Raw genomic sequence first — 23,456 nt, 5'->3', positions numbered from 1 at the left:
GAACCCTGCTTTAATTTATATTAATAGTTATTTCTAATCAATGAAAAAAAAATTGGCAACATGTGTCAAAAAGTGGCGCGCCTGGTCACCAGTGGTATACTGGGTAAAAAAAAAAAAAAAAAAAAAAAAAAAAAAAAANAAAAAATGGCCTTTATTGGAGGTAGTCAGGAAAATGTGGCCCTCTAATGGGAGGAAAATTAACATTATGTCTATGGGGAAAATTTTCGTTCCTCAAAATATTGGCCCTTAATAGAGGTGGCCCTTAAGTAGAGGTGGCCTTTAGGAGAAGTTTCACTGTATATATCGCCAAGAAAAATGGCTGATTAAAACAGAGGTGCTAGGAATTAGAATTAGGGATTCTAAATTTATTTGTCTCAAAAAAAATATTTCTTAGTAAACAATGTGAATATTTCTATTACCAATATTTAATGATTCATAATTTGTCTGAAAATCAAAAAAGTATGTCTTTTGGATTCCAAGAGCTGAATTTTCAATAACAAAATTGCATAAAGAGATCTAAATTGAATAAAAATATGATACAAAGAATAAACACAGTACAAAAAAATCTATTACAATAAAATGAATTTGTGAGTGCGTTTTTCTTATAACTCTAGAAACGTTTGTGCTATCGTTCTGAAACAATTCAGCCCTAGACCCTAAAAATCCTTCAAATTTTTTTAATTAGATCGTTCAGCAGAAATGTTTGAAGGAAGAAAAAAAAAAGAATTTTAAAAAAGAAAGGTTTAGAAAGAAAAAGAAAGGTTTAGAGCTAGCACCATTAACATAAATAAATTTGCAGACCATTATAAAGGTTTCAGACATTTTTATTTTTATTCATGAAGTTAGAAAAACTCAATGATTATCTTGAGTGTGGTAGCATAGGCATACATTACCAAATTAGTATTTCTAAAGTAATTTGAAATCACTGTAAAAGTTCTAAAAAAGTCAGGATGGTATCAGCAATAATAAAAAGCAGAACAAGCATTTGACTTGTACATAACTAGTCCAATTTTTTTCCAGCTATGGTTATAAACAAGTTAATTGGAAAATAAAAAAAATTTAATCTTTCAAAAAATTTAAAGTTTTGATGCAATGGTTGCAGTCCTAAAAATATTAAAATTTTCTAGAAAAATGTACAATCACACTTTGATAATAAATGAATGAAATACCAAAATAGGTAATAAAGTAACAGTTCAGATTTATTATTAGCATGATATTACACATCAAACACATATAACACACATTGATCTTTATTTCGGATTAAGGACAAAGAATTTTTTCAGGTTTTCTGCGACAAACTTCCCTAACACTAATATTTTGCTTTAAGATACTTTTAATTATAACAATTACTAGTTTAAAGTAACAGAACCGTTGTGCTTACAGAAGAAAGTATAGAAGGAAAATTTATAAAAAGTTTTTAACTGTAAAAGTAATATTTTTTTAATTACAATATTATAGGCAATATTTTCGCGTTTTGCTGCCGGAAAAATGTACTAATTATTTTCTCGTTCGAATTTTATAAGTCATCACACAAATTGAAATTCGTAATTAATTTAAATAATAATAAATTAAAATTCGTGCAGAAATTAAAAAATCGTGAAATCTGTACGTAACTCCCAAAATAAAGATCGACAACGAAATCACACAAATAGGACTCTTTTAAAAAAGAGATACTAAAATAAGTATATGTAAAACAGGGTGTTTCTAAATGAAAGAAACATCATTTCTACTTTCGCGATTTCTGATTTTTTATTTTTATATTATTAATTTGAAATTCTAGCTAATGACAGTTATCACCGATTTTTTTTAAAATCACAAATGAGAATTGAAAAATCACGATTTTCATTTTCCCCCTCTGATGCACAAGAAAGGCATATTTAAAAAAAAATTCTGCAGAAGAAAAAAAACTTTTTTCGAAAAATTAAGCAGAGAGGAAAAACAAAATTTTCCCCATCCCAAATGAAAAAATTTTCTGCAAAAACACTAACGTTCTGCGACAATGTCGCCGTAATTCTGCCACAGGGAATTTAATTATGGTCAAAAATAAGAGATTTATGTTTTTAACGCTTGCAAAACTAGTATAAAGTTTAACATTTTCTGGAGTTTAAAATAAAATATCGAATAGAATAACTGAAATTGAAAAGTGAATTTTAAGCTTACCATCATCTGTATAGGGAAAAAGAGAATATACTTTTGACAAAGGAAAATTTACCACTGTCTAACAATTTAAAATTATAATTGAGCAGTTATAATTTAAAAAAAAACATATCCTATTTAAAAGGTGTAATGATAAATAAAATATTCATAAAATAAACGAATTATTCAAGTATTAATAATAGTGAGTGCAACATCCTACATAGAAGATTAATAATATTCGAGTAAAAATCTTTAAAAGTTATGAAAATTTTCTAGCGGGTGAAACTAAGTTTTAAGCACACACAATCTTAAAACATTATAAGGAAGATTAACAAAATCTCATTTACTTACATAAAAAAAATTTAAATAATATACATAAAAATTTTGGCTATCCAGAATGTTCGGGAATCTGCAAATTCCGAATATGTTAAAATTGCGGATAATTCAGCACCAAAATCTTGATTTGTAATATTGTAATTAATGTTTATAAAAAATAATTACAGACGAGAGAAAACTACGAAAGTTTTTTATAAAAATCGTTCCTAAAAAGAAAGAAAATGGGGGTAGCTCTCTTTCTAAGCTAAATGCTTGTTTATAATTGATCGTGATTTACAATTAATTATTTGCAAGGTAATTGAGGGGGGGGGGATAATAAAGCTCCAGTTACTTGAGCTCACCAGTGGGTTGAATTCTGGATAGCTGGGCTTTCAATGTACTGAATTTTGATTACTTAATACAGAGTTCCCACTCTTTTAACAAAGTAAAAATTAAGGACTTTTTTTAGGAAAATTAAGGACCTTAAAAATAGTATAAGTATTTATCATCGAATAAATATATACCAAAAGTGACAGTGCTTATTACTTTTGAAAACCTGGGTTGAGTTTTTTTAAAACATTTTCAGATTGTTAAGGATTAACAACATCTATGAAATATCCTATCTATGAATATACATCTGTATTCCCTTTTTAATCATTTCATTGAAATTGAATTGTAAAATTAGGAGCAGATATTAAAATTTGCATTTCTTTTTCATATATTAAAAAAAAGAGAAAATAAATAAATTTGAAATAAGGAAAGTAATATATTTCGCAAATAAAGTTTTTATATTTTGCTACTAGACATGCATCACAAATTCAGCTGTGGGCCAATTTTGGAAAATATTCAGTTATGCCAAAAAGAAAAAATACATTTCTATTAACAAAATGTTTCATTTAAAAGGGTATCCATTAAAAAAATTAACACTAAGAAGTTGAATTAGAGTTATGCATGAGAGAAGTCGATTTCAAGTAAAAACGGGTCATACTAATATCTAATCACCTGAAATCCTTCCACTTTTTTTCAATTAGGCTTAACTTAATATATATATCTTTTCAAATTCATTGCCATAAAGATTTTTAAGAAAATTTTTATAAAAAAAAAATACAATTATGTTTAAGACTCATAATTTTCAAATATATATGTTTTTTACTAGTTCTTGGGGGAAACATATAAATGAAAGGGTCTAAAATGATTTTCCAAAGGTATCAACACATTCCTATGACCAGAAAATTGGTAAGGTTACTTAATTAACAAACATTGATAAATTATTTTTTTCATTGTCATTTATAGATATTTACTTGTAATATTTCTTTATCATCCACCATCATTCTTAATATTATTCTCAACTATTAGAATCATTTGATATTTTATTTTTATTGCGAATTAATAATTTTGGAAAAAATGTAATCAAAACTTCATAAAAAACATATTGAAAACTGCATGTAACCATTTTGAAATTATTACTCAACAGCAAATGTGTTATATTTACTTTTATGAGCTTTAGAATTATTTCCAGCCAAAACTGATATTAGGAACTAACTTTACATAATATTAACTGATATTAAGAATACTAAACAATCTGACGAAAAATATATACTAATTTTAAAGCAACCAAAAATTAAATAGAAATAAAAAAAAGAAAAAAAAGAAGCATATTAAGTTACAATGTTAACTGAGAAAAATGATTATTAAAATCTAATTTTGAATTTTATTCTAATCGACATTAATATCAAAAAGTTTGGGATCTTTTAATTGAATAGATTTAAATTTCTATGTAACAATCTGCCTATCCTTAAGAAATAAAAACATTAATGTAACAATCTACAACTTCAAAAAATATTTACATTGCAGCACAAGTTATAAATAGTTACCAAATATTTAACTATCTTGTTAGGAGCAAATCATGCATTCTTATTTAGTACTCAGGAATAAAAATGTAAAATATTTGTGAAAAAACTTGAGGTTTTCACCAAAACCCCAATAAATCTCAGGTTTTTGATGTAAAATCTAGGTGGGATGGGATTTTTCAAATCTTGTTTATTACAGATCTGTTTAATTTTTAGTACAATCATGAGTTTAAAAAAGTTTTACTGCTTTTTATTAATTTAAAGTTACTTATTACACACTGAAATAGTATGCAAATTTATTTAATTCTTCCAAGAATTTTGGAAATAGTTTTCGTTATGGATACTAGTTAAAACTTTTTTCTGATACTTTGATTCTTATGGTTTTACTTTGTTCCTATGAGCAAATGCATTACCAGTTGAACTGAATTTTTTGAATTCAGTCAATTTTGAAGGTCAGTGTGGGTTTTCCATTTCAGTACCTTAGAACTCCTCCCCCCCCCAAAAAAAAGCACTATCTCTTCAATGTGCAGTATTCCCCTTGTCCGCACTCTATTCTTTTCTTTTAGAATGTCACTCTTCTCATAGAGTATCATTCTAGGCAAAAGGCAGTATATATTAATGAAAGAACCAATGCATTAATAAAAGGACATACTTTCTTCTCCTTGCCCGTAGCCCTCTCACACACATCCCTTCTTGTCTCTCTAAAATGCTTTACTCTCGGTGCATGGTCTAATTCTAGGTGATAAAAGAATGACTATTTGTTTTAAAACAATGAACTGAAAAAATGTTCTTATCAACTATAGTGATGCTGAAAAATTAAGCACCTTTAAAAACCTTCTACCAAAATTAAGTACTTTTAAGGGTCCTTATTTTCCAAAATAAAAGTTAAGCAGTTTTTAAGGACTTTTAAGGACCGTGGGAACCCTGTAATAAGATTGTAAAAAATAAATAATCGATTAGACAAGTTGCAACATGTTTTCAAACTGATAAGTAACTGATTACCTGGAGGATAAGAACCATATTGGGGTTGAGGTTGGAAAGCTCCCACGCTAGCAGGGGGATATGAATAATTGCCTCCACCGCTGCAATAAATAAAGCAATGAACATTGAAATTGTCAAAATAAAAAGCAAACAATCATATATATACAGCATAGCTGCAAACCTTAGAAATAAAAAATTAGGAACACTATATACGATAAAATTATACACACCAATTATGAGAGTAAGACAAAAATTTAACTATTAACCCTTCCGCGCTGAATGTCATATGTGCTAGCAAGAAACGTGCTCACTTCCTGGCTGACACACCAGCGTGCCAGAGCGTTTTCTTGTTCACCTCTGGCCGTCACATATTTGTGCCAGAGTTTCGGAACGTTTTAAAAAATAAAATTTCTTCCAGAATATGGCATTGTATGTCCATATGGTTTCAGATACATGTAGATTTGACCTTCTACTCAAGATGAGAGTACATTCACGTGGTTTTTAGGGGGAAGGAATGTTTTATGATGGCTCTTTAAATTTGCACGTAGTATTTGTTTACAGTAAGCAGGGGAGGTTTTTTTTTCTGCTACTTTCGATTTTCGGTTTAGTTTTTAGTGGATAGTTAGATCTTGTAGATCCCTGTTTTAAAATTTTTCATACGAAAAAAGAACTTTAAGTCATACATTTAGTTTTCAGATATGTAATGTTAAATGTTACTAAATGATAAGTACATAATGAAAATAAAATGTGTAAAATATATATTCAAGCAAGAAATAACTTAAGTAAATAAAGTATCCATATATAAAGCATAAGTCATTTAAATACTCTACAGAACAGTATTAAACAACGCATTGATATTTTGGTAATATTATGGAATTAGGCTTAACAGCAAAAAACCCTCCGGCCCTGGAGAGACACCCGCAAGAGAGACTGCTGGCCTCAGCTGTAAGGGCGCTTTCACGCTTCATTAATAAAAGTATTCACTGATATTTTTTTGCTAAAAATCAAAATTCCTAACAATTCCAGATTTTCTTTGATAAAACTTAGAGAAAAGATAGATTTCATGTCTTTTGAATTTCATGAAAAAAAATATGGAATGTTTTGAAAATTATTTCTGAAAATAATTAAGGTTCTGTTTCTATGAAACATAATTTTTCAGAAAAAAACCCCCACATTTATATTAATGTTTTAAGCAAACTAATTTGTTGACTCTTGGTTGTTCAAATAATTGTATTACATAAGTTTTTTTCATGTTTCAGACAAATATATCATTTTGTATTTATATGAGAAATAGGTTTTGTAAAAAGATCTTTTTGAGATATCCTTCTTCTTTTCAGAACTTTGTTAAAGGTCAGAATTTTTGGCAGGGTTCATTTTGAGATTTGGATTTTTGAGAAGTATGAGGCGCATCCAGAAAGTAAGTTTCCCTAATTTATATTTAAAAAAGCTATGTTGAAAAATAGCTGAAACATCGCTGTACTTGTTGCCAATAAATATGTTCCTGAAAGTGTGAGTTTTTTTTTTTTTTTTTATAAATTAGGGAAACTTACTTTCTGGATGTGCCTCGTATCTTCAAAAATAAATGCAATTTTTTTTTCCATATTGTTATACAGAAGAGATTGCATCAAGTTTACATTTTTTTTTTAAATCAGTTACCTTGCGTCAGGTGAATAGAAGGGAGCTTGAGACTGAAAAGAGTTCATCTGAGAGGAGGGAAATGCCTGAGGCTGCTGATAAAACTGTTGAGAAGAATAAGTATTTTCAGAATACACACTGGGATCATGCAGATGTCGAGGATACCTCTGAGACAAATGATGGGATCCACCTGAATCTACAAAAGTGTAAAAAGAAACTTTATGATAAATCAAAGATAGACTTAAAACATATTTATTCAGGTGGATCCCATCATCTGAGACAAATGATGGAATCCACCTGAATCTACAAAAGTGTAAAAAGAACTCATACCTGATACACTTAAGAACCTGTCAAGAACTCATACCTGATACACTTAAACCATTATAAGGCTATAGTAAGTACATGAGGGGATTTAATCTTAGACTATGTCAACTTTCAGAGGGGAAATGGGAGCCAATAGCTTTTTAAAATTAAATAATTCTCCGGGTCACCAATGTGGGGAATTAATTATAGACTATGTCAACCTTCATCGATCAAAAGGTACCTCTTGATGGATGAAGGTTGACAATAAAATCCCCTCATAGGTGACCCGGACGTGATTTGGTATTTAATATTTATAGTGGTAGCTATTCGCTAACATGATGGAAGGTCCACATTAAACAGTTGATTTCCTTAATATAAACTGCTCAAAAATATCCGGTGAAGTAAATAAAGTCTCCCGGTAATAAACAATATAGAAAAAAAAAAAAAAAACAATGACCAAAATGCTATAAACAAAAAAAAAAAGAGTGAAGAAAAAAATATAATGAGCAAAAATTTATATGAATAAATAAACAGCATGAATCAACTAGTGTTATTCGTTCATCCAATTCTATCACAGATGAAATTCTGGAAGGGGAGTAATGAGGCATAACTACCACTATAAATATTAAATACCAATTCACTAGTACGTACACGTTAACTTGATTCTATCTTAGATATACCTTTCAGTACTACCTTTTGATAGATGAAGGTTGACATAGTCGACTATAATTAAAATCCCTTTATACACTTCCTACTAAATTCAATAGTTTTAAACTGTTGGTGGAAAGTTTTTTTCCCATCTATGACTTCTGCAGCCATCTAGTTTTTTTTATTTTATATCCGTCGTTGAACAGCCGACCCAATTGGGTGTGCGACTACTAATGTTTAACTCCATAGCCCTTTCATTTTTGAACCAATCTAGAAGACAAGGAAACTTCTGGATCAGTAACCCCTGAAGTATTGATCTGATATGGGAACAAGGAGGACTTTGCGACTCGACACATTTAACGCGCATCAGTCACCATTTACCACAAGGGGAATCTTTGGCCGGCGAGGATCGAACCCACTGACTCTTCGACATGGGCCCAGTGTCCTACCATGTACCGATAATGTTCACCCTCGGTCCCCACACAGGCTGATCAAAGTGGTTACCCACCCCCTTACTGACCGCAGCCAGTCATGCTTGACTTCGGTCTTCTACTGGGTCTTTACAATAGGTTTACTGATGGTAAGACAAGTGTCCAAGTTATTTTGTTCTTGGATATAAAAGATGCAAAATCCAGCAGTTGAAATAAGAGTGAAAAATTTGTGATTAAATGAACCAATCAGAAAACAGCTACTTATTAATTTTGTAGTTTGTCTAAATAAATATACAGTAGAGCGCCGATTATTCCGACTGCTCGGGACCGAACGTGGTTCAGATAATGAAAAGCTCGGATATTTGGAAAGTTGTTTAAAATCTTGTTTAAATGATTTTTATTTATGCACTAACTTCTTGCACTAACTTGTGTCCTTTTTTCCAGGCTTAGGACTGGCAGTACTATCTAAAATAACTCTGGCGTGTTTAAAAGTTTTTTTTCCTTCCATTTCTAAATATTTTTTATTTATTTATTTATTTTTTTTACTTTTTTTTATTTTTAATTTTTTTATCATATTTCAGCTTTTTATAATTTTTTTGTCAATTACTGATTTTTCCACATTTTCCTTTATTTTCCATTGCAAAAGAAATCCAGCAAAGACTTTTGTTTCAAAGAAGATGCTCTTTATAGAGCAGCCATATTCCCTTATTCTTTTTAAATAAATCAACTGAACTGGATCAACATCATTTTGACGTTCTAGCAGTATCTAATGAATTGCATGCTTCTATATGAGAAGGTCTACTATCTTGAACTTGAACACCTATTTCTTCCTCTTCATCTGTGGAGTTCGGATTCCGATTAGAAGAAAATTTTCTGTTGAAGAGGGCTAAAGGGGTATGTAAGTTTAACTGTATAACAATACATATATGTATGGCTACAGTAAGAAAACTGCTAAAAAAGGTTGTAAATTAAATATGGTTTTCAGATGTAGTGGATATTATTTATTCTTCTAAATTTAGAAAAATTGTTAACAAGTTAAGCATTCTAAACTCTTTTAAAAAAAAAAAAAATTAAGAAAAAAAAAAAAAAAAAAAAAGAATTNCAATATATCGGTTAAAATATGTTTGAATTATACATTTATATTAAAATATATTAGTTTTAGTAATTTGCCTCCCTCAAGTCCTGTTGGCTGCCTCATCGTGGCGAGGGGTGACCCTGAGTGGAACGGGCGATGTACGTCTGGAGTTTTACTCCTGGAAGGGTCACCCATGGCGAAAAGGCCGTTCCATTACACTCAGCTAAAGTCAACAGGCGAAGAAGCCAAGTCAGACTTCTGCTAGCATGGTGCTCCAGTCATAGGACTTCAGCAGCTGTATTATTACTCCAACCATGAAATTCATGTCTTGTTCTAACTCTCATACTGCCTCGGTCATGAATTTCATGGCCCTGCTAATTTTAGGGATAAGGAAGAAGAAGGAATGCTGGTATAATAGTTTAAAAACAACGATTAATAATAATCAGGTATATAATAATCTACATCATAAACAAATATTATTAGTCATGACTTTTCATGACTAATTCCAAGAATTTTTCATGACTTAACAAAGTTACTATTTTCAACGCCAAAAACACAACAATAAATTTAAAAAAGCTTTATAATAACATTCATTGAAATGATAGGTATAACCAAAACTGTAATACTCTGCATCTACATATTTATAGATTTTAAATTTAAAAAACAGAGTAAAGAAAGAGTTGAAGCAATAAAATAGCTGAAAAAAAATATAAAAGCAAATATTTCTTTCTTCTTTTTTTCAGCAGAATTACATTCTAAAGGTACTTTTCTTGTTCATTGGAAAGGAAGGAAATTCTTCCGATTTTTCTGTTCTCATTTCGGAATAAAAAAAATTTGCAATGACTGGCTTGCTTCAGCTAAAATTTTAAATTGATAAAATAAAAAAAATAAATAATAACAAAAATTCTGAAATCACAGAAGTTTAAAAGATAATTCGCCTCTAGAAATGATGTTTTTTCTTTCATTTTTTGAAAGAACACCATAATTTTTAAAGAACACGATAAAAACATTTTATATTTTAATCAACTATGACTGTGAGTGGGGATTTTGTTACAAATTCAGATATTCGGAACATTATGAAATTGGGGGAGGTTGGTACATTCCATTTTAAAAAGTTAAAATCATGATATTTCATGACAAATTTTGTTCAATACTGAAATTCTTGACTTTCCATGATTTTTCGTGAATTTCCAGGTGCGCGGATACCCTGACTATAAAAAAAAGTTGATATGCTAACTTGTAGATGTCAGGGATGAAGAGATCTCTTCCAAAGATAAATGTGTTGGATGCTATCAGAATTACTTGATTATGCCCAGAGAAATGCATCACTGAAAACTATCCAAAATGGTTTTAAAAAGGCTGGTTTTAAGAATAGCTGTGAAGAAGAGACTGAAGGCATGAGTAAAGAAGACGAAACTGCTGATGCTGGAAATGCAATGCCAGATTTGCAAGAATGGAATGCAAGAAAATCGGGATTTAATGTTGACATAAATTTTTGAAGATTTTTTGCAAGTGGACAACTGCCTGGCAATATTCAGAATATTGACAGATGCGGAAATCATAGATAACGTTAAAGGATCATATTGATCATAAAAAAGATAGATGAAGATCATATTGATCATAAAAAAAAACTGCGAAACTCTTATAGAACTTTTCTTGAATCACAGGAAAATGTTTGCTATGAGGGATTTGCTGCTCTTTCTAACCTTAAAAGAATTATCGAAGCTAAGAAGGTTAGACGTCAAAAAACTTTAAAAGATTATTTTCAGTGTTAAAAGTATGTTAGAGAAATGTTATGTAAATAGATATCTGTGGTATATTTAATTTACAGAAATGCCTACATTTTTTTACTAAAAACAATTGAAGCATTTTTAATAGAATTTCTCTTAGTCAAATTAAATTTATTTTTAAGTACCTGTATAACTTGAAACCTCTTTATCACAAATTTTTCGACTTTCCCGTGAGATACGAGATAAGCAGGTCCAACTGTACATACACATAGATATATTTGCTTCAAAAAAATGTTTTTGAAAAAAAAAAAAAAAAAAAAAAAANAAAAAAAAAAAAAAAAAAAAAAAAAAAAAAAAAAAAAAAAATCAATGAACAAACACATTTTGATTTAACATTAAAAAAGTTTTAACTAAATAGTGATACCTTTGCAAGATATAATTGAAATAGACATAAATTGTTTATGACCATAAATTTTAAAAATTCTAATTTTCTACGTATTTCAAAAAATCAATAAATTAATAAAAGTATTCACTGATATTTTTTTGCTAAAAATCAAAATTCCTAACAATTCCAGATTTTTTTTGATAAAACTTAGAGAAAAGATAGATTTCAGGTCTTTTGAATTTTGTTAAAAAGAATATGGAATGTTTTGAAAATTACTTCTGAAAAAAACTAAGGTTCTGTTTCTATGAAACATAATTTTTTAGAAATCTCCCCCCCCCCACATTTATATTAATGTTTTAAGCAAACTTATTTGTTGACTCTTGGTTGTTCCAATAATTGTATTACATAAGTTTTTCTCATGTTTCTGACAAAAATATCATTTTGTATTGAAATAGGTTTTGTAAAAAGATCTTTTTGAGATATCCTTCTTTCCAGAACTTTGTTAAAGGTCAGAATTTTTGGCATGGTTCATTTGTGAGGTGTAATTTTCGAGATTTGGATTTTTGAGAAGTACGAGGCGCATCCAGAAAGTAAGTTTCCCTATTTTTTTAAGAAAAAGAAATCATACTTTCAGGAACATATTGATTGGCAACAAGTGCAGCAATGTTTCAGCTATTTTTCAACACAGTTACCACCAGAATTGAGACACATGTTGTATCGGAGGATAAACTTTTGTATCCCTCTGTCATAGAATTCTGCCGTCTGAGAATGGAACCAGCATGCGACGGAAGTCTTCAGCTCTTCGTCGTTGCCAAAATGTTCACCGGAGGACAGTAATTTCTCGAGGTGCAAGAAAACGTGAAAATCACTGTAAGCAATATCAGTGCTGCAGGATGGAGGAACAAACAACTCCCAGCCAAATTCTGTCGAAACAGCTGCTGTACGTCGTGCCGTATGTGGACGAGCATTGCCAAGGAGGAGCGCAACACCTGCAGTAAGCTTTCCAAGACTCTTGTTTTGAATGGCACGTCACAATTTCCGCAGTGTTTCACAGTAACGGTAGACGTCTGTCACACGCTGGTTCCATTCACAGTTCTACGACAGAGGGATACAAAAGTTGATCCCACGACGCGACAAGTGTCTCAATTCTGGTGGTGGCTATGTTGAAAATAAATATGTTGTACTTGTTGCTAATAAAAATGTTCCTGAAAGTGTGAGTTTTTTTTTTTTTTTTTTTTTTTTTTTTTTTTTTTTTTTTTTTATAAATTAGGGAAACTTACTTTCTGGATGCGCCTCGTATCTTAAAAAATGAATGCAATTTTTCTTTCCATATTGTTATACAGAAGAAATTGTATGAAGTTTAAATTATTTTAATTTTTTTAAAATCAGTTACCTTGCGTCAGGTGAATAGAAGGGGGCTTGAGACTGAAAAGAGTTCATCTGAGAGGAGGGAAACGCCTGAGGCTGCTGATAAAATTGTTGGGAAGAATAAGTATTTTCAGAATACACACTGGGATCATGTAGATGTCGAGGATACCTCTGAGACAAATGATGGGACCCACCTGAATCTACAAAAGTGTAAAAAGAAACTTTATGATAAATCAAAGATAGACTTAAACATATTAATTTACAAGTAGCTAATTATTCAAGAACTCATACCTGATACACATAAACCATTATAAGGCTATAGTAAGTACATGAGGGGATTTAATCTTAGAATACGTCAACTTTCAGAGGGGAAATGGGAGCCAATAGCTTTTTACTCGATGAAATTAAATAATTTTCATTGGTGATAATTCTCCGGGTCACCAACGAGGGGATTTTATTATAGACTATGTCAACCTTCATCTATCAAAAGGTACCTCTTGATGGATGAAGGTTGACATAGTCTATAATAAAATCCCCTCGTTGGTGACCCGGACGTGATTTGGTATTTAATATTTATAGTGGTAGTTACTCGCTAACCTGATGGAAGGTCCACATTAAACAGTTGATTTGTTTAATATAAACTGCTCAAAAAGAAAAGAAAAAAAGATCAGGTGAAGTAAATAAAGTCTCCCGTTTATAAACAATATAGAAAAAAAAATAAGCGAAATGCTATAAAAAAAATAAAAAAAAAAAGAATGAAGAAAAAAATATAATGAGCAAAATTTAAAGATATATATATAAACAGCATGAATCAACTAGTGTTATTCGTTCATCGAATTCTATCACAGATAAAATTCTGGAAGGGGAGTAATGTGGCGTAACTACCACTACAAATATTGAATACCAATTCACTAATATATAATACATGTTAACTTGATTCTATCTTAGGTATACCTTTCAGTACTACCTTTTGATAGATGAAGGTTGACATAGTCGACTATAATTAAAATCCCCTCATACACTTCCTACTAAATTCAATAGTTTTAAACGGTTGGTTGAAAGTTTTTTTCCCACCTACGATTTCTGCAGCCATCTACTTTTTTTACTTTATATCCGTCGTTGAACAACCAACCCAATTTTGGGTGTGCGACTACTAATGTTCAACTCCGTAGCCCTGTCATTTTTGAACCAATCCAGAAGCCAAGGAAACTCCTGCATCGGTACCCCCGGAGGTATTGATTTGTTATGGGAACATGGAGGACTTTGCGACTCGACAGATTTAACGCGCACCAGTCACCATTTACCACATTACCAAAATGACAAATTCAGGGTTCCCACTCAATTTCAGAAGAAATTTTTCCTGACTTTTCCAGGTATATCAGGCAAATTTCAATGAAAAATTCATACCATATGTTATCTATACTATGAAATTTTTCATCAGAAAATATTGATTCTTTTATTTGTAATGCCAAGTATTAGATCTTCTGTGTAAAATAAATATCATTATACGAGGAAGGAAGCATTTCAGTTTGTCTAAAATATGACATTTTTACAATAAATAATTGTAATAGATGCAAAAGTGATTTAACTCGAATTTCGACAACTAAATACTGTTACTGACAATTTTAAGACTGGTTTTTTTCAAGGTTTGTGTAAAAAAATTGCAACTTTACATGACTATACCCTAATTTTTGGAGTGACAATTCCAGGTTTTCCCTGACCTGTGGGAACCCAGCAGATTTTACATTTTGTAAAAAACAAAATTTCACTGGGGAAGAATTAAGACGCGAATATTATAATACACAGTACATAAATTACAGACTAAAGTAATATTTTGAACAAGAATTTTGATAACAAGTCAGAATGAGTAAAAGTTACTTTGACGAGTTTTGAGAGATGGCTGTGGGGGTTCTGCAGCTGAAGGAGGTGGAGCTGATGTAGGCATTGGCTGAATCATACCAGGTGGTGGTGAAGACACCATAGGTTGTTGATACGACGATGCTTGAGGAATAGTATTTGTTGATGGATAAGCATAAGTACTGGGAAGAGATTGTGGAACACTGCTAAAAGGATACTGAAATAATGTTCGCACATTAAAACAATAAAAAAAAAAATAAAGAACAAACGGAACTAAAATAATTCATGTAATTTAATAACCTTTAATGAGGGATAGCTTGATTTAAATCATGGTTTGTATAATGATTAAAATCTGCTCATATTTGTTTATTATAAGAATAATTTATTGAAGTCAAAAATATTCTTTATTAGGTTTATTTTTAAACATAATCTTAAGATAGTGACTTTTTGAAAGTTTCATTTTATTGGTATTGAAGGTTTTGTCTAGAGAAATAATGATCGATAGCAATGCAAATAAATTATTATTTAACGTTGAAAACAGACTAAAAATTGAAATAAAAGAGACTGAATATTGATTAAAGTGAAGGGAAACTTTTAAATAACTTTTCATTGGCTGTATGAAAAATAATTTGCTATTTCACACACAAATTTTTTTTTAATACAATTATTTTATTTTTATTATAATAGATGTTTTACCAAGAGTAATTTAAAATAATTTAAATTTTTTATGTTTCCTGATCTAAATTAATTTATTCTTCATTTGATAACTGACAAATTAAGCCAATGTCCTTACAAATTTATAAAAGTATTGGTAACGGTTTTTATTTTTTAGAGCAATTAGTTTGTAAAAATTATCTAATAATTTTAACCATTTTAATTGGTAACATTAGGCATTATTAGTTGCAGTAGAGCTGCAAAATGGGCCATAAAACCATCCCTGAGGATGATACAATTTTGATCCTCTTCAGGCTGTCCAGTTGGGTAGTCCAATGACCTACACTTGAAGTCAAGCACTATACAGTAGAACAATTTAGCGAGGACACCCTCGGTCTCTTTGCAGGCTGACAAAACTGGCCACCCATCCATGCACTGACAGTAATACTTGACTTTGGTGATCTACCGGGATCTTACAACCACTGTAGAGCTTCAGCAGTGTTAAGCATTATTAATATATTCTATCAGAGATTTGGCTGGTGTTTGGATGCACACAAATGCATATATATATATACACACATATATATACATACATATATATATATACATACATATACAGTCAAACCCTGCTATAGTGAACACGGTTTATAGTGAACTCCCGGATATAGTGAACGAAATGTTCGATCCCGTGCCTTGCTATACACGTATAATGTTATTTTTTGTGGATATAGTGAACCAAGAAAGTGAGGAAGTTGGATATAATAAACGTTTTTCTGTCTTCGACTGATTTTTTTCTTCATTTTTTTGGTAATAATTTTGAAATTTCTACTTCAAAATAAATACCTAAACCGATTTTTAAAACCACATATAGAGGAGAATGTAGCGATAAGCATTTTTTCTTCTTCGCCTCTTTTATCTCACCTTCCCATCCCTAAACAAACCAAGCAGATGTTTCCAACCCAGGCAGATGATGCACCTGTAAGGTGTCAGTGGGATCAATATGCATTTTCTGTCAGAGGGAATGAGTCTTTACTCATTATTGGTCAAAGGGTTGTACACTAATATGTGTTGATAAGGCCCTCATTTCAACTCCTTTTTGCTCTCAGTTCAATTTAAAAAAAGCCTGCAAAGAAGTTTCTCAAATTTAACTATGGCGACTAGTAAACGTAAGACGATCTTCATTGATGATAAAATGGGCATAATCAGAAAAATTTAAAATGGATGCAGTCCAGCTGATAGTTGCAGAGAATATAAACTATCCAAATCTGCAGTTTGCAACATATGGAAAAATAGGCAGTTAATAACTTCCGCTCAGGAAAAAAATTTGTTGCCAGAAAAAAGTTGAGAAAAGCAGATCACAAGGATGATGAAGAAGCATTACTGAAGTGATCCAGCATTAGAAGAAGCCACAATCTTCCAGTATCTAAACAAATGTCGACGAATTTGCTAAGCGATTTTATGAGACAACTTTTAAGAGCTAAAATGGCAATTTAGACAGGTATAAAAAGCGCAATAACAGAAATTGAGGAAAAATCATCTGAGAGTCGGGAAGTGTTTCCATATTTGATGTTGAGGATTGCTCATCAGCTAGAGATTACTAATTTTTTTTCGTACGCAAGACTAAGAGTAATAAAAAAAAAAAAAAACACATGTTTCGCTACTAGATAATACTTTTCAGTCACTTATTCAGATAATGTGTAATAAAAGGGAGGAGTTAAGCAACCATTCGTTAAATTGCCTGCGTAACGAATATAGTGAACTTCCGGTTATAGTGAATCGAAATGTCGGCTCCTTGAAGGTTCACTATAGCGGGGTTTAACTATATATACATACATACATATATATTTATAAATACATATATATTTATAAATACATATATATTTATAAATATATATATATATATATATATATATATACATACATATATATACATACATACATATACATATTTATAAGAATTTGATTTTTTTAAAATCGATTTTTGACAACCCTTCTTTTTAAATCTTTTTTTTATTATCAGTATAGTATACCTGATTTGGTTGTTGAGGATGGGAGAAAGAAGAATGCCTTTGAGTAGGTACAGGATTGGCAGGTTGTTGTTGTTGCTGCTGCTGTTGGTATTGAACATTAGAAACATGAGACTGGGAAATGGAACTGGAGCGACGCACATCAACACGTTGAAATGGAAAGTTTGGTGAACGGTGACCCAAAGCTTGATAGATTCTATCTCTCAATATTGCAAGAGTTCTCTAAAGAGAAACAAAATACTTACAATTAATGGTTGTTAACAGAGTTCTTGCAGAAAGATTTTTATTTGAAAAAAAAAATATATGCTTTTCTTTTCTACAGAAATTTACACGTAGTATTTGAATCATGCATTTAGATAATAACTTTTTGGTGTGCTTAATTTTCGCGGATGGTATCTCTAATCGTTTTGATTGCATTTTCGGCAGTTATGGAAATAGCTTTTCACGTGGTTTTTAGATATCCCAATATATTTTAAGCAATCTGGAAAATTTGAATCCTGCATTTGAGTATATACCTTTTAAGGCAATATTGCAATCGAATTTTTGGCAGTTATTACTATTGATTTCTCCATAGTTTTTAAATCTGATATTTTTTATACGATATTAGTTATTACAACAACCTGATCTCGAAACGAAACACGCATTAGAGGAATCCGATTCGGGTTATTTTGTTGCTGATCTTTATTTCGGCAATTACTACAGATCACATAATTTAATTATTTTTTTATTATGATGATTATTTACAAATTACGAAGAAAATAATTTGTGCATCCCCTCCCCAACAGAATCAGAGAATATCGGCCATAATATTAGAATAAAAAATGATACTTTGGGATTAGCCAGTCGACCTGTCAAATCCTTTGGAGCTAGTTTTTACAAAATAAACATTGCAAACACAATAGATTTATCAAATCAAAATAATTAACAAATAATAAGTAATAACCATACATATTATTATATAAATCTTTTCGGCGGCTAATCATTCAGAAGCTACGTTTTGGCGGAAATGGTCGACGAGAGGGCCTAAGGGCCTCATACCTCTTTCAGATTATCCCGCTGACCTGCAAATCCTTTGATGTTAGATTTTAGGTTTGGTGAAAATGGTCAACAGGATAATCCCAAAGTACCTAAAAAGTTATTGCATGTTCAATTAAAAAAGATTATATAGTTTTTTTTTTGTAAACACTGCGCTTTTGGTCTTTTAAATTAGTAAAATTTATGTTTGTTATGATTAAAAGTATTTTGCAGAAAGATATTAATGCTATAGAGAGTTTTGTCGCAGATAGCTCGAAAAAATTCTGCCACAGGACTCTATTTTAGTTTCAGGGAGTTATAACATATAAACACGGGTGACACCCTGAAATAATTGCAAGACTGAACTTATTTTTTTCCTAATTAACACAGTTTAGCGTTGTTTAACAGAATTTTCAGAAATATATCGCTCAATGACAGCAAAAATCTTTTCATGAGAATATCAATGACTTGTTTATTTTTTCTTCAAAATAATATATTTTTTATACGGCAAACAAAACAAAAACAAGTTATATGAAAAAATGTTTTAAAGTCAAATCCTACTTAGGTCAAAAATTTTTTTTTTACGTAAGTTACTTTTTATTAAATAATCAAAATTTTTTCTGCCATATAAAACTTAAATTCATTAAATTTAATGAATGAATTAATATTTGAAAAAACTATATAAATATTAAGTGTTACAAGTTTTAAAAAAAATGTATTTGAACTTGAATGGATGAATAAAAAGTATTTTACTAAGGAATTAAAAATTTAAAAAAAAGGCGCGTAGTATCAGACGACTATAAAAGTATAAATTGGATGACACGACCCACAGAAGCTATCAACTCATGTTCCTTATTAAATTGATCTGACACAGCGAACATAGAATAATTCAATATTTAAATGTGTGCAAAAAATTACTTTTTTTTTGTTCAAATAGAGCTTTAAGTTAGAAATTATCACTGATGTTATTTTTCAAATATAGGAAAAGCTGAATCGCTTATAGTAAAATTTAAAACAATGACTAACGGTTAACCCGTCAGAATATATCATTTCGTTTTCCCCTCAAATATCAAAAATTCAATTACAACCATTCATCTATAAGTAAGTTAAACATTTCTGATGTCTACTAAAGAAAATAGTGGAGAAAAAAAGCCTATATTTTTTTGCTAAATCAGGGTGCATAGCCAAATTATTCAACCAAAAATAAGCACCTTTTAAGCACTTTTCAAGCACTCAGAATATATTTTTAAGCACATTTAAAAATATCGGGCAGAATTGAAAAGTTTTTGACAATTGACGGTTTTAACTTGTTTCAACCATCATGTCAAAAAAATGAATAAATACTTTTGGAATTGTTTTTGACAATTGTCAAAAATCATGTAAATTGAATCATGTAAAACAAATGGCGTTTTCATTCACTACGGACTGACAATAAGCCGAAATAGATTGGGGTTGAATCAATTGTGAAAACGTTGAATAGAACATGTGAACTGTGTCTTTTTGCATAATTCGTGGCGAAAATCAACATGGTAAAAGAAAAATCTCACTTTGAAAAAGGGAAAATTAAGCACTTTTTAAAAACACACCATGAAAAAAGCACCTTTAAGGGCTTTTAAAAAAAGAAAATCAAAAATAAGCACCTTGAAGCACTTTTTAAAAACGCTACGCACCCTGTAAATGTGTACATGAAAGCCATACTGACCTCATTTGGATCCACTAAGTACGTAGATGCACTGCTAAGACTCCCCTGAGTCGCAAGTAGTTCTGCATACTGTCCAAGGAGAGAAGATAGAACACCCGTTTCAAGAGGTGGTGCCGCTCCCGATAACTGTTCTACAGCTTTACGTAAAATCATCACCTGCTCTATCAAGTTCTAGAAAAAAAAATGGCAAAATATGTTAGAAATCAGTTTATACTCACTTTTATTTCTTCAAAACTATTTTAGAGAGAGCAAAAAAAATCCAGGATATCTGCTAAATCTACCGTTTTTAAATCTATAACCTTCCATGAATTCTACCAAAAACTTTCCATGGCTTACGCAAGTTAATACTTTATAATTCAATAGAGTCAAAACAAGATCGTAATAAGTTCAACTTTCTTTCTGGTGCGTGATCGTTTTAAATCACACAAAAGCGGATCGTGATGAGTGATTGAAGAAATCCATGAAAGCGGATCACGATGTGTGATTTTTAAATTGCACAAATATGGAACGCAATGTGTACTTTTTAAATCATGAGCAGAAATTGTGATGTGTGATTATAAATTCGCACGAATACAGATTACAATATTTGAGTTTTAAACCACACAAATGCAGATCGTAATGATTGATTTTTAAATCACGCGAAGATAACTATTTTTAAATCATGTAAATACAAATCATGATGCTGGACTTTCAAGGATGAAGGGCTCCAATATCCCAAATCCACGAGGAACTGGGAGTTTCCATAATTGTTTAGCATTTATCACTGAAAATCATGACTTTCCATGAAAATTTTTGATCAGGTCGAAATGAATGAATTATTTTTGAATGAATTAATTATTTAGTTGCGCAATTGAAAATTCAAAAAAGATTTTAATGAAATGTTTGCCCCATTAAACTACCAAATTAATTTAAAGTAGTTACATAAAATAGAGTAGGGGAGTCCAAACTTTTTCAGTGAAGGGCCACTTGCACAATAAGTAGATTAATGAAGGGCTGCACACATATTTAATCTTGTTAGCGGCAAATACGATAATTTTTATATAAACATTCGGAAGTAGTATTTCTCGGAAGTAATTTTCGTTTTTTAAGTATGAAAAAAGAATGTCGTAAAAAACCTTGTTTAAACAAAACCAAAAAACGGGTTTCTTGGTTTTTTTCTTTTCCTTCAAAAAAACCTGGTTTTTTGCCAACCCAAGAAGTAATTGATCTGAGAAACAAACATTCTTCCCACATTAAAGTTATTGATTTCTCAGAATAAAATTGGTTTCTACATATTGGGTAGATTTTATACAAAATTCTTTGAGTCAAATACCTGGAGAGCATCTAAACTGTCATTGACTTTAACCCACGACTGAGCAAGGCGTTCTAAATTACCAGCACTAATATAACAAAGGGCTGAATTCTGCTGCAAGTTAGGATCCTTTTCTAAACGTGTACCAAGAGTTTCTGAAATAAAATTTCAAAATATGATCAGTAATATAACCCCACTATAGCAGGGTTGCCACATAAAAAAATGAACAAAATAGTTGCTTTCAGTAGCCTAAAACATGAAAATAGTAGCCAAAAACAGGAAAACAGTTGCCTAAATAAGAACAAAAATTCATCAAAAATATGACTAAAATTTTGTTAATGACTTAATTGTCATAGAGCATGATCCATTCAGTCAAGTTGGTGGCAAATATGATAATTTTTATATAAACGTAAATGTTTATATATATATGAAAAGTAATTGCTCAAATTCGAAATTCAGGCATCTTAATATCGTATTAATTTTTTTTAACATCATGCGGAATTTGGTAGCAATAGTCATTGAACAGGAGATCGAGAAATGAAATAGACTTACAATGGACGAATTAAAAAGTGAACACTCAAATTTGCAAAATTCAGTAAGAAGCTTAGATGGCAGGCATCGCAATTTGAAAAATGCTATCAGTGATTAAAAGAGATAAAAGTGATTCATATAAAGTTTCAAAACTGGAATTTGATTAAGCTCCTAAGAAAGTTCCAACAGAACTCAGGAAACTAACAAACCCTGCTCTTCTAAGATCATTGAAAAACTATCATTATTCGATGCATGCTATCACAAACTCATCGTCAAGGGAAACAGAACTTAAATGCGATGCTGGCTTCACGCATATTCTGATGAATCAAAAATGCTCAACAAAGTAGGATTCAGTGCACTTCCAAAACATTTTGCATTCTAAACCTCCCTTTAATTCATCTCAAATAAACTCTTAGAACAATTCATTTAAAAAACACAGTCATATTTCAAATGCATTGCAGCAATCCTATTTCCACACACATCATGGAATCTAAATTTATTGAATTTTGAAGAACTCTTAATTTTTTTAGACACAAAAGAGATGAATGTTGTATTGCAAGGGATACCGGCACATGCTGGAATAGCAGGTAAAGAATGGGCAGATACACTAGCAGACATGTAACTGCTAGAAGAAGAAATTATCCGAAATTTGTTTCTCAGAGGGTAGTTTTTTTTAAAAATCTTTTTGTATATAGTAGATAAATAAAAGACTCATTTTTATGCACTGAAGTTACATTTATAAAATTTTAGGAGCGAAAGAAAATAATTTTTATCTAATACACTCAATTCAAATTTTGCGTGCTGGAATAATATTGGAATTTTAAATACCATAAAAAAATCAACTGCTAAAGAAAAAAAAGAAGATCAAACCACAGATTTACAATGGCACTGAGCACATTGAAAAGTTTTTACTAATTTATGCAATTTGAAATTCCCACAGTGTGATATCATATTAAAAATAAATTCGATCTAATTTAAAGCAAATAAAAAAAGGAAATATCACATTAATTAAATAACTATTCTATTAAGAGTCGAATTTTGGAATCCAACAAAATTGCCACTAATTAAAATATAAGTTTTAAAAATCGAGAAAAAAAAAACTATTTTTTCTAGCAAATGATTATTTAAATGTTTGCCATTTCGGAATTACTTTTAAATTTAAAATTTTTTACTTCTGTGTTTGCCTCTGTAGTTTATAAATTCTAGCTGAAGTTATTATGGAATATTTTTTCATTCTTGTGTTCTAGCAATGTTTATCCGAAGTTGTGATTTTATCAAACAAATTTAAGCTAAAAAGAAGTTATGGCACATAAATGAGAAAGAAAAAAAAAGATGCTAGCGATAAAGGCAGAATGAATGCCCTATTAACGATACTTTGCGTAAGTGACAAAATTTACATTTTAGATCAGCAGAACTCTGAACATTTTGTCGGTAAATAAATTACTTGCAATTAAAACATATTTTTAATAACGATACTAAATACACAATTCAGGTAATGTATAATCTAATTTAAACAGGGTGCG

General features: G+C 30.5%; 1 protein-coding gene across 1 annotated transcript in view; it reads right to left on the bottom strand.

Annotated features, from left to right (window-relative positions):
- The window catches only part of LOC107447650 (secretory 31), a gene marked incomplete in the record, with an annotated part of 78,665 nt that overhangs the window by 16,020 nt on the left and 39,189 nt on the right, over window positions 1-23,456 (bottom strand). The window contains 6 exon segments of the mRNA XM_071186572.1: window positions 5,304-5,383; window positions 6,939-7,113; window positions 14,736-14,931; window positions 17,399-17,617; window positions 20,112-20,282; window positions 21,424-21,557. Coding sequence (XP_071042673.1) covers window positions 5,304-5,383; window positions 6,939-7,113; window positions 14,736-14,931; window positions 17,399-17,617; window positions 20,112-20,282; window positions 21,424-21,557 — 975 coding nt within the window.

The sequence above is a fragment of the Parasteatoda tepidariorum genome, chromosome 10 (genome assembly GCF_043381705.1).
Source record: "Parasteatoda tepidariorum isolate YZ-2023 chromosome 10, CAS_Ptep_4.0, whole genome shotgun sequence".
NCBI lineage: Eukaryota > Metazoa > Arthropoda > Arachnida > Araneae > Theridiidae > Parasteatoda > Parasteatoda tepidariorum.
This window is presented reverse-complemented; position numbering and strand designations above follow the sequence as displayed.